A 13,005-nucleotide genomic window follows, 5' to 3' on the forward strand; every position below is an offset into this window, starting at 1 on the left:
AAAAGAAATATTTAATACAAATATGATGATTTTAAAAATCTCTAAAGTTTCCCAAATGAAATGAGGCTTCTAAAATTTAAATGTTATACTAAGTCCTCCTAAGCTGTAGACAGAAGTGATCTACCAAAAAGCTAATGGGGCTTCAGTTTCAGGGCCCCTCACACAGACTGTTTTCAAGGCCCTGAATATGAATTTGTATTTATAATTTTACAAGATTTAGCACCCACACAAACAAAATCCGCCCCTGATTGTAGAAACCTTATGGCAGGAGCAACAAAAAACAAAAGCAACACGATCTTAAGAAGCAACTGCTAAGAACAAAGGCTAAAAGTCTATGGGCATTTAACTAACAAAAGGAAGCCACACAGTAAATACGATACTGAAAGATACTTAAATTATCTTCCACACAACTTGAGACAGTGAGAAGCTTTGCTCTTGGACCAAGATGTCCTAGTGCTGTGGCAGAGGATTTAAGCAAAACATCAGGACGATTTTTCTGATGAATTAAGTCCCTTCTTTCAACCCACACACCCAATAAAACAACAAGAAACATTGATTTTTGAACCACTAAAATCCATCCTGTTTTCCTTCCTCTCTGTCCCCTCTAACAAAGCCTTGTTACAGCTGTTCAGCCTTTTTTATCCTGATTTTGCAATGGCTTCTTACATTGATTTCCTTGCCCCCTTTCATTTCGCCTCCTACACTGAACCAGAGAATGTTTCTGAAACACAGATCAGGTCACTGTCCTGCTTAAATGCCTCCTATGGTTTTTTATCATGTTCGGGATGAAGCAGAATTCCATCATGTGATGCGCTTGGCCTTTGGAATCTTGCCCATCCCCCCTTCTCTCTTTGCTCATGGCTCCCTGTTGTGGACCCAATTGTGTCTCTCAAAAAGATACACTGAAGTCCTAAGCCCTGACACCTGTGAATGTGACATTATTTGGGAATAGCGTCTTTGCAGATGTGATCAATTTAAGATGCAGTCACCTCTAGCCTCCAGAACTTTGAGAGAATACATTTCTGTTGTTTGAAGCCACAGCAGCCCTAGGAAACTAATACACTCCCTCACACACCCACGCTGCTGACATCCTAGGCTTCCCACACCTCCGGGCACCCACAACTCCCTTGCACATGCTCTTCTTCTGACCTGACCATACTTCCCTTCACCTGCAAGGTTATATTCCATTTACCTTTAAAACATCAGTGCAAATTTACCTTCTTCTGCAGAAAGCCTTCCCTGACACCCCCATACACCCGGGTTAGGGCTTCCTGATGGGCATTCTCATGATCTCTGTGCTTAATGAAGCACAATAATAATAACTGAAGTCCAAAATTATCAGCAATTTAATTGCCCAATTTCTCTGAAGTGTTATACTACATAAAACTGACTTCACTGTTGATCACAATATATTCTTCCTGGGAACCCCAGGCCAGCATCATGTCTAGCAGATAGCAAGGAGCTTGACCTTAACAAGTGGCTCTTAATTGCTTCGAATGGAATAGCTCTAACACCCCTCTAACTGCACTCTGAAGGCTACTTGTTTACTTCCCTGTCTCCCCGACCCGAGCACAAGTTCACGGAAGGCTAGTGTATTCCCAGTGTTAAGCATGACATCTGGAACATGGTAGTTGCTCAATAAATGTAACACTGCATGCTAGGATGAAGAAATGAATGTTACTAGGGTTTTGTGTGAAGCACCAGAGGGAAACTGAATATAATAGCTAACAAGAAGAGTCACTTTCCTAGGGAATTTGGGTGGAGGGATGGATTAGACAATACATTTCGGCAGCTGTGCAGGTGTGGTCTCCATCAAGTTAAATGACCTATCGTGAGTCTCATGCAGCTTCATGATTCTAGACATATGGAAGTGTAAAAAAAAAAAAATTTGAATAAAGTATGCCAACACCAGATTAAAACAATTAAATCATAAGGGCAAGTCTGTTTAGTTAAGACATTATTTTGTGAACAGCTGGTTTTTTGGATTTCTGACTAGTTAACTTGGTGTGTAAAACCATGAATGCTACATAAAATGCATTCTTAATCCTAAACTAGCATTTTTTTAATTTGAATCTACACTTTGGATAATAAGAAATTATACAGTTCTGAAGGTAAATTGGGCCCCAAGATTTGTTTTTAGTCACTGGCCAAGAGCTAATGAACTGGGAGGCAACCCTTGTTATAAACCCGTTCTCAAAGAGCTACTTAAAGATAGTTGAGGTTCTAAGGTACGGTGATTGTTGGCCTGCCGTTAGAATTAGGCGAACCTTATCATGGAACTTGACAGATTTAATGTTGTCAAACACGTTCAGCAAATGGGCCTGTATAGTGTGGGAGTCCGATGCCTGCCCCAGAATCTCTAGAAGGGCAGGATCTGAGACGAAGAAAAACCGAGGAAAGCACAGTCGCTTTTTCTCCAAGTACCTGCGAGGAGAGGAAAACATAAACCTTTATAACCACACAAAGCTTATCATTCAAAGAATAAATTAACCTGGATGGGAAAAGGGGGGAAGATTGTGTGACTTGTAACAATCTGATTTTCCCACATGACTTCTCAACCATTTTTCGATTTTTTAAGAATTTTGTCAAATAACATTCCATATTCTGATGGAGAAATAATTTCTTCCCAAAATTGGTGGCAGAATTCCCTCCTTTATCACAAGTATAATGTACACTTGTTGCACAGTCTGGAAAATCTTGTACATTCTATGTAGAGAGTAAGATAAAAACACACCCAGGCAGGTTTTGGTTTTGGGTTTGGGTTTGGGTTTCCAAGCCCAGCACTGTGTCATCTAAAGGCCCCCTACAATACCTGAAATTGTAACTTAAAAGAGAATCCAATGAATTCATCATCCAAGCAGAAGCAAAATCCAGCTGTGATGAGCTCCATGGAAAAGCTGTGGCACTCGTCTCTGCCTCCAGGAGTTTCCAAAGTTCACTGGATGTTCCGATCGCTGACCTGCTTTCAGGCAGGCTTTTGTTTCTATATTTGCTTTCTGTTATGGTCATTTCTGATGTTATGGATATGTGTATTCTGTTGTTTTCTTAACTATAGCTCTCTATCTTCATTTTCTAGCATATTTTGTTACGATTATTTTAATTGTACTTCTTTTTGAAACTTTACCAGCTGTTTTAATTTTTTAATTTTTGCTCTTCCCTTATCACTTGTATTATTATTCATTTTAACCCTTTTTCGACTTTTTTATTTGAGACAGAGTCTCACTCTTTCACCCAGGCTGTAGTGCAGTGGCATGACCTTGGCTCGCTGCAACCTCCACTTCCTGGGTTCGAGTGATTCTCCTGCTTCAGCCTCCAAAGTGGCTGCAACTACAGGCTTGTGCCACCACGCTCGGCTAATTTTTTTTTCTTTTTTCGTTTTTTTTTTTTTAGTAGAGATGGGGTTTCACTATGTTAGCCAAGGCTGGTCTCAAACTCATGACTTCAAACGATCCACCCGCCTCAACCTCCCAAAGTGCTGAGATTACAGGCATGAGCCATCACACCTGGCCTCAACTTTTATTTTAGGTTCAGGGGTACATGTGCAGGTTTGTTATATAGGTAAACTGCATGTCGGGAGGCTGGTACACAGATTATTTCATCACCTGGGTAATAAGTATAGTACCTAATAGGTAGTTTTCCAATCCTCACCCTTCTGCCACCTCCACCCTTGAGTAGACCCCAGTGTTTGCTGTTGACAGCCAAACTCCTGTGATGGTATAGAGAAGATACCTTATATTCACGGACACAGTCCGATTACCCCAACTCAAATTATGATCTGATCTGTGTGAAGACCCTTCCTGTCCATCCTGATCCTTGACAGCTTGGGAGGATGTCGTTTTTGTATAAATACGGTTTCTCAAATGTTTATCCGAGGCTTACAAATGTTGCTCATAATCTCTTCTTGGTAACAGAATCAAAAGGGAAAGCTCAGAAAAAAATAAATAAATAAAATAAATAAAAATGTTTAAAAAGTGTGAACAATTTTAGAGTAGACATTTTCTCTGCGTGGTTATAAAATAATGCCCAAATGTTGGGTGATAGAGTGCAATATGTTCATAGGAAAAAGAAAGAATAAAAAAGAGAAAAATAGGCCAGGCGCAGTGACTCACACCTGTAATCCCAGTACTTTGGGAGGCCGAGGTGGGTGGATGACCTGAGGTCAAGAGTTTGAGACCAACCTGGCCAACATGGTGAAACCTCGTGTCTACTGAAAAAAAAAAAAATGCAAAAAATAGCTGGGTGTGGTGGTGCACCCCTGTAATCCCAGCTACTCGAGAGGCTAAGGTGGGAGAATCACTTGAACCTGGGAGATGGAGACTGCAGTGGGCCAAGATTGCCCCATTGCACTCCAGCCTGGGTGACAGAGCGAGACCCCATCTCAAAAAAAAAAAGAGAAAAAAAATAGAGGGGGTGTTGTGCATGTGTGCGTGTGTGTGTGTGTGTCTGTCTGTCTGTCTGTGGGGGTGGATGGAAGATGAGGAAGGGAGAGAAAAGTAATAAACTCAGCTGTAGGTAGTCCAGTAGACGGTTCCTCAGCAAGTGGTGACTGAACCTGCATGATATCTTAGTGATCTCTGCCCCTCAGTCCTTCCATGTTGAAGAACCCCCAGAGCAGGGAAACTTTCAGAAACCCTTTCCTCGTTCTCTCTGACTTGATCCTGGTGTTAGGCACATAGCACTCATGCTGGGTCTATATCCAAGAACGGTCAGTGGTGCCTGAACCACATCTGGTCGTGCTAAATAATTATTAGGCTAAATGGAATAGTGCAGCATCAATCATTAGAAAACAACCTTTTTGTCCTTCAACAGTTACTTGACTTGATCTAATAATTTTATAAAGGAGATCAACTCATTAATCCCTAAGACTCCATTTTTCTAAACCTTTATGTTAGAAGAATTACTTGCAAATGGTTTTGCTTTAAAGTGAACATTTAAAGGGTACTTTACTGACATTGGTGTTCGCTACAGCCATGGTGTTTAAAAAGCCTCTTTAGGTGTATGGTGATAACTCTATAGCAGCAGTCCTCAAACTTTGCGCCACCAGGGACCAATTTCATGGAAGACAATTTTTCAATTTTTCTACAGACCTGGGGTGGGGGTGGTTTCAGGATGATCCAAGTGCAATATATTTACTGTGTACTTTACTTCTATTATGATTGTGCACTTATGTTTCTATTATTATTACATGGTAAAAATAATTACACAACTCACCATAAAGTAGAGTCAGTGAGAGCCCTCACCTTGTTTTCCTGCAACTAGATGGTCCCATCTGGAGAAGATGGGAAACAGTGACAGATCATCAGGCATTAGATTCTCATAAGGAGTGCGCAACCTAGATCCCTCACATGCGCAGTTCACAATAGGGCTTACACTACTATGAGACTGTAATGTTGCTGCTGATCTCACAGGAGGCAGAGCTCAGGTGATATTGAGAGTGATGAGGAGCAGTTGTAAACACAGATGAACCTTCACTCACTCACCTGCTACTCACCTTCTGCTGTGCAGCCCTGTTCCTAACAGGCCACGGACTGGTTCCAAGGTTTGAGGACCTCTGCTCTATAGCACAGGCCTTTGAAACACTCATCACCTAAATTAGAGTAAACTTGCAAATATTTGCTACAGAAAATTTTGGCCCTACCTCTAGCTTCAAGGTAGTGGGGTGGACATCCATGTAAGCATGGTTTTGTCTAGACTCTTCAACTTTCCTAAAAGTCCACCAACTTCCACATCTCCCCAGCTGTATGCTGAAGCCTATGAATTTGTCCTTAACCAGCAGTGCAGACTGCCTGTCCTCTGCATTCTTGTCAGGGTTTACATCTCTCACGTCTTATGCTGCCCGATACCTTCCACCAACATGGATATGAAAGTGATATTCACGGAGGATTCATGAAAATGTATGCAGTGATTCCATTCCCTTAGTTCCCTGGATGAAGCCATTCCATTACAGAGGCTCATGTTTGACTCATGCTGTGACAAGAAAGTAGATGAAGCTTCTGCTCTGGGTTCCCTTTTAAAAGGATACACAATAGAAATTTGTCCAAATTATCAATCTGAGGACAAGAAAACATAATGTCTCCCCAAGTAACTTTTATTCTATGAATCTTATGAATCTATCATTTGTTACCATTTACCTTGGGCCCTAGGAAGGATCTTTGCTCTCTAAATCCAAGGTCCATTTGTAGTTTTTCTCTGCACCAATTTTACCCTCTGAGCTTATTAGCCCTTTTTTTCCTTTGACCTTAACTTTCTCATTGTATGGTTATTTTTCAGCAGCCATCTCAAAATTTTTTCTGGTTAGCCAAGAATAAATAAGTAATCCATATTGCTTACAAGTACTCCCATACAGGTCTTTTTTCCATTTTTAGTATAGTCACTTTTTTTGTTCAACTTTAATAAACTATCCATTTCATCGAGATCCTGCCAAAGCACCATCTGAAGCCCAGTATTTTAGCCATCACCCGTGACTACAAGGGCAGCCTGGCTTCGATGAGCTGAGTCCTGCAGTGCACAGGATAAGCTGGCTATTCACAGGACACTATTACAGGTCATGAGACCATCAGGACGAATTCATGGGGAAAGATCAACTGTCTCCCAGAGTGGGCCAAGGAGACATCATTATTTAAATTAAATGCTCAGGTGCTTGAGTTTAACTTCCTTAAGTGTCAATGTACACTTAGCATATTACTATGTAACATATTTCTACTTACATTATTTTATTGTGATTAACCAAGGAAAAAAAACAAACAAAAAAACTTTATGACTCTTAGAATTCACCAAGCCTCCACACGCATAAATGTGTGTGTAGATAGATATTATATTAGATACTTTTTAATATAATCCTGATTGCATGTATATACTAAACACTGTTTCATATAATAAGCATAATAAAATATGTTGGTTCTATAGATGTTTATCCAAGAAGAATATCAGAAAAACAGGTGTATTAATTTTCAAAAGCAGGCACTATATGAGAATGTTTATACAGTCTTATCCCAGTGATAGAAGCAACCTTAAGTCCTATGAGTCCAACATCAGGACAAATCTAGCAAGTGTTTGATGAGAATATAAGGCTTCAAAATATCAGTTTCATCTGTGCATCAGCTTTATACATGAATTAAGCCTTAGCAAACGAAAACAAATTTGGCTAATGCTATCTAGTCTCCCTGTATCCTTTTGTCTCAAGGATACTGAGAGCTTTCAAAGAGCCAGGGTACTTACCCAGTAAGGGATTTCTGGCATATTTCCAACTGGTCCAGCAAGTGCGGTAACAGCTGCCCCAGGGTCTCATCTCCAACACAGCACTGAACTACAGTGGGCACTTCATGTGCCCGAGTCATGATCTTCACCCAAGATTTATCTATGTTAGAAAAGCGCTTGGCTTCCTATGAGAACAAGGTAACAAAGCACATTTAGATTTGGGCACAACTGTGATCTCAAAGACAGAGTATCTCACATTCCTCCAGTTGAGGCTAGAGTTTTAACCGGTCCAGATAGCCAAGCAATATACACCTAATGTCATACACATTTTATTGAAGTTCGTATTGGGCTTTCTGTGCCGTATCATCCCCTGTATTAAGTAAGCATCCTTAGCTCAACCTTGGGACTCCCATTATGTTAAGTTAAAACAAGAAATGAATACAAAAGTAATAATACAATTCAAGAAAATATGAAAAGAAAGGACACACCTTTCTTTTCAGGGGTTATCTCTAAATGAAGTACATTTCCTATTTTTATATTTTCCATATTGAGCACTGGATTGTTTATGTAGAAAAGTATTTAAAATAAAGATACAAAATTAATTCCAGTATAACTGGAATATTGTAAAAAAATTTAATGGCAAATGCACAGATTATCTTGAGAGGGCAGGAATCATATAAGTTTTCTTCTTTTTTTTTTTTTAAGACAGGGTCTCACTCTGTTGTCCAGGTTGGAGTACAGGTGCTCAATCACAGCTTACTGCAGCCTTGATTTCCTGGGCTCAAGTGATTCTCCTACCTCAGCCTCTCCAGTGTCTGGGACTACAGGCATGTGCCACCATGCCTAGCTAATTTTTTTTTTTATAGAAACGAGGTTTCATCATATTGGCCAGGCTGGTCTTGAACTCCTGGGCTCAAGCAGTCTTCCAACTTCAGCCTCCCAAAGTGCTGGGATTACAAGCATGAGCCACTGCACCCAGCCCCAAATTTTCAATTTCTTCTTTAAAGCTTTCTGTATGTACCAATGAGTATATACTATCAAATATGAAAGGAAGAAACTACACCTAGCACCTTAAATATTCTACATGAAAATTTCTAAGTCCAATTTTAGATTCTTCTTCACTCATTAAAAAGAAAAACATGGGAATCCTGGGCATGTTGGCCAAATAGGAATAGCTCCACTCTGCAGCTCCCAGCGAGATCAAAGCAGAAGGCAGGTGATTTCTGCATTTCCAACTGAGGCACCTGGCTCATCTCATCGGGACTGGTTAGATAGTGGATGCAGCCCACGGAGGGCAAGAAGAAGCAGGCTGGGGCGTTGCCTCACCCAGGAAGTGCAAGGGTTTGGGGAACTCCCCACCCCAGCCAAGGGAAACCATGAGGTACCATGCCGTGAGGGACACTGCTATCCGGCCCAGTTACTACGCTTTTCCCATGGTCTTCGCAATCCGCAGACCGGGAGATTCCCTCAGGTGCCTACACCACAAGGGCCCTGGGTTTCAAGCACAAAACTCACTGGCCGTTTGGGCAGACACTGAGCTAGCTGCAGTTTTGTTTTTTGTTTTTTGTTTTTTTTTTACATAGAGTTTCGCTCTTTTTGCCCAGGCTGGAGTGCAATGGTGCAATCTCGGCTCACTGCAACCTCTGTCTCCTGGGTTCAAGCGATTCTCATGCCTCAGCCTCCCAAGTAGCTGGGATTACAGGCATGCGCCACCATGCCCGGCTAATTTTGTGTTGTTATTAGAGATGGAGTTTCTCCATGTTGGTCAGGATGGTCTCGAACTCCCAACCTCAGGTAATCCACCTGCCTTGGCCTCCCAAAGTGCTGGGATTACAGGTGTGAGCCATAACACCCAGCCATTTTTTTCATACCCCAGTGGCACCTGAAACGCCAGTGAGGCAGAACTGTTCACTCCCCTGGAAAGGGGGCTGAAGCCAGGGAGCTAAGTGGTCTTGCTCAGTGGATGCCATCCCCATGGAACCCAGCAAGCTGAGTAAGATCCACTGGCTTGAAATTTTCACTGACAGCACAGCAGTCTGAAGTCAACCTGGAATGCTCGAGCTTGGTGGGAGAACGGGGGTCCACCACTACTGAGGCTTGAGTAGGCAGTTTTTCCCTCATAGTGTAAACAAAGTCACAAAGAAGTTCAGACTGGGCAGAGCCCACCACAACACCACACAGCTGCTGTAGCCAGACTGCCTCTCTAGATTCCTCCTCTCTGTGCAGGGCATCTCTGAAAAAAAGGCAGCAATCCCAGTCAGGTGCTTATAGATAAAACTCTCATCTCCCTGGGACAGAGCAACTGGGGGAAGAGGCAGCTGTGGGGTGCGGCTACAGAAGACTTAAACATTCCTGCCTGCCAGCTCTGAAAAGAGCAGCAGATCTCCCAGCACAGGGCTCGAGCTCTGCTAAGGGACAGACTGCCTCCTCAAGTGGGCCCCTGACCCCATGCTTCCTGACAGGGAGACACTTCCCAGCAGGGGCCAACAGACATCTCATACACGAGAGCTTCGGCTGGCATCTGGCAGGTGTCCCTCTCAGACAAAGCTTCCAGAGAAAGGAGCAGGCAGCAATCTTCGCTGTTCTGCAGCCTCTGCTGGTGATGCCCAGGCAAACAGGGTCTGGATTGGACCCCCAGCAAACTCCAGAAGACCTGGAGAAGAGAGGCCTGTCTGTTAGAAGGAAAACTAACAAACAGGAAGCAATAACATCAACATCAACAAAAAGGACAACCAAACAAACACTCCATCTGAAGGTCACCAACAGCAAAAACCAATGGTAGATAAATCCACGAAGATGAGGAAAAACTAGCACAAAAAGGCTGAAAATTCCAAAACCAGAACGCCTCTTCTCCTCCAAAGGAAAACAACTCCTCACCAGCAAGGGAACAAAACTGGACAGAGAATGAGTTTGACGAATTGACAGAAGTAGGCTTCAGAAGATGGATGATAACAAACTCCTCCGAGCTAAAAGAGCATGTTCTAACCCAACATAAGTAAGCTAAGAACCTTTATAAAAGTTAGAGAAATTGCTAACTAGAATAACCAATTTAGAGAAGAATATAAATGACCTGACGGAGCTGAAAAGCACAGCACAAGAACTTTGTGAACCATACACAAGTATCAATACCCAAATCAACCAAGCAGAAGAGAGGATATCAGAGACTGAAGATCAACGTAATGAAATAAAGCGTGAAGTCAAGATTAGAGAAACAATAATGAAAAGGAATGAACAAAGCCTCCAAGAAATATGAGACTATGTGAAAAGACCAAACCTACGTTTGATTGGTGTACCTAAAAGTGACGGGGAAAATGGATCCACATTAAAAAACACTCTTCAGGATATTACCCAGGAGAACGTCCCCAACCTAGCAAGACAGGCCAACATTCAAATTCAGCAAATACAGAGAACACCATGAAGATTCTCCTCAAGAAGAGCCACCCCAAAACACATAATTGTCAGATTCACCAAGGTTGAAATGAAGGAAAAAATGTTAAAGGCAGCCAGAAAGGTCGGGTTACCCACAAAGGGAAGCCCATCAGATTAACAGCAGATCTCTCTGCAAAACCCCTACAAGCCATAAGAGAGTGGGGACCAATATTCAACATTCTTAAAAGAATTTTCAACCCAGAATTTCATATCCAACCAAACTAAGCTTCATGAGCAAAGGAGAAATAAAATCCTTTACAGACAAGCAAGTGATGAGGGATTTTGTCACCAATAGGCCTGCCCTACAAGAGCTCCTGAAGGAAGCACTAAATATGGAAAGGAAAAACCCATACCAGCCACTGCAAAAACAAACCAAAATGTAACATTGATATTATGAAGAAACTGCATCAACTAATGGACAAAATAACTAGCTAGCATCATAATGACAAGATCAAATTCAAACATAACAATATTAACCTTAAATGTAAATGGGCTAAATGCCCCAATTAAAAGACACAGACTGGCAAATTTAATAGAGTCAAGATTCATCAGTGTGCTATATTGAGAAGACCCATCTCACATGCAAAGACACACATAAGCTCAGAATAAAGGGATGGAAGAATATTTACCAAGCAAATGGAAAGCAAAAAAAAAAGCAAAGGTTGCAATCCTACTCTCTGATATAACAGACTTTAAACCAACAAAGATCAAAAAAGACAAAGAAGGGCATTACATAATGGTAAAGGGATCAACGCAATGAGAAGAGCCAACTGTCCTAAATATATATGCCCCTGATACAGGAGCACCCAGGTTCATAAAGCAAGTTCTTAGAGACCTGCAAAGAGACTTAGAATCTCACACAATAATAGTGGGAGCCTTTTTTTAACATGTTAAAGAAATGTTTAATCACAAAATTAAGCTTACACATCATCTAAAAATTTTCAAAGGTACTGTATTTTATAGCATAAAAGTACAATTAGTAAAATGATTCACTAGTAATTTAATTACATTTAATTTAATTTTAAGTAAAATTAAAAATGCTTCTCTCTCACTATGATGCAGAATATTACTCTGAACGCCTACCTCATGCATCACTCAATATGAAAAGTACACTAACAAGAGCCACTCCACTTAGATTTTCATCATAAATCTTACATTTTAATACCCATACTCTCCAACAGTGGGAGACTTTAACACCACACTCTCAATATTAGACAGATGAATGAGATAATTAACAAGGATATTCAGGACTTGAACTCAGCTCTGGACCAAGTGGACCTAATAGACATCTACAGAACTCTCCACCCCAAATCAACAGAATATACATTCTTCTCAACATTGCATCATACTTATTCTTATATCGACCACATAATTGGAAGTAAAACACTCCTCAGCAAATGCAAAAGAACAGAAATCATAGAAAACAGTCTCAGACCACAGTGCAATCAAGTTAGAACTCAGGATTAAGAAACTCACTCAAAATTGCACAACTACATGGAAACTGAACAACCTGCTCCTGAATGACTACTGGGTAAATAACGAAATTAAGGCAGAAATAAATAAGTTCTTTGAAACCAATGAGAACAAAGACACAGCATACGAGAATTTCTGGGACACAGCTAACGCCCTGTTTAGAGGGAAATTTATAGTACTAAATGCCCACAGGAGAAAGCGGGAAAGATTTAAAATCAACACATTAACATCACAATTAAAAGAACTAGAGAATCAAGGCAAACAAATCCAAAAGCTAGCAGAAGACAAGAAATAACTAACATCAGAGCAGAAATGAAGGACATAGAGACATGAAAAACCCTTCAAAAGAATCAATGAATTCAGGAACCGGTTATTTGAAAAGATCAACAAAACAGACTGCTAGCCAGACTACTAAAGAAGAAAAGGGAGAAGAATCAAATAGACACAATAAAAAATGATAAAGGGGATATCACCACTGATTCCACAGAAATACAAACTACCATCAGAGAATACTATAAACACCTCTATGCAAATAAACTAGAAAAGTCTAGAAGAAATGGGTAAGTTTCTTCTAGAAATTCTACCAGAGGTTCAAAGAGCAGCTGGTACCATTCCTCTTAAAACTACTCCAAACAGTAGAAAAAGAGGGAATCCTCCCTAACTCATTTTATGAAGCCAGCATCATCCTGATACCAAAAGCTGGCAGAGACACAATAAAAAAAAGAAAATTTCAGGCCAATATCTCTGATGAACATCAATGTAAAAGTCCTCAATAGAATACAGGCAAACTGAATCAAAAAGCACATTAAAAAGCTTATCCACCACGATGAAGTCAACTTCATCCCTGGGATGCAAGGCTGGTTCAGCACATGCAAATCAATAAACATAATCCATCACATAAACAGA

General features: G+C 40.9%; 1 protein-coding gene across 1 annotated transcript in view; it reads right to left on the reverse strand.

The window, feature by feature from the left end:
- Positions 1–13,005, reverse strand: part of DNAH5 (dynein axonemal heavy chain 5) — a 242,913-nt gene that overhangs the window by 153,989 nt on the left and 75,919 nt on the right. Inside the window, 2 exon segments of the mRNA XM_017893302.1 lie at positions 2,268–2,424; positions 7,219–7,382. Coding sequence (XP_017748791.1) covers positions 2,268–2,424; positions 7,219–7,382 — 321 coding nt within the window.

Source organism: Rhinopithecus bieti, unplaced genomic scaffold, assembly GCF_001698545.2.
Source record: "Rhinopithecus bieti isolate Rb0 unplaced genomic scaffold, ASM169854v2 scaffold_22165, whole genome shotgun sequence".
Taxonomy (NCBI): Eukaryota; Metazoa; Chordata; class Mammalia; order Primates; family Cercopithecidae; genus Rhinopithecus; species Rhinopithecus bieti.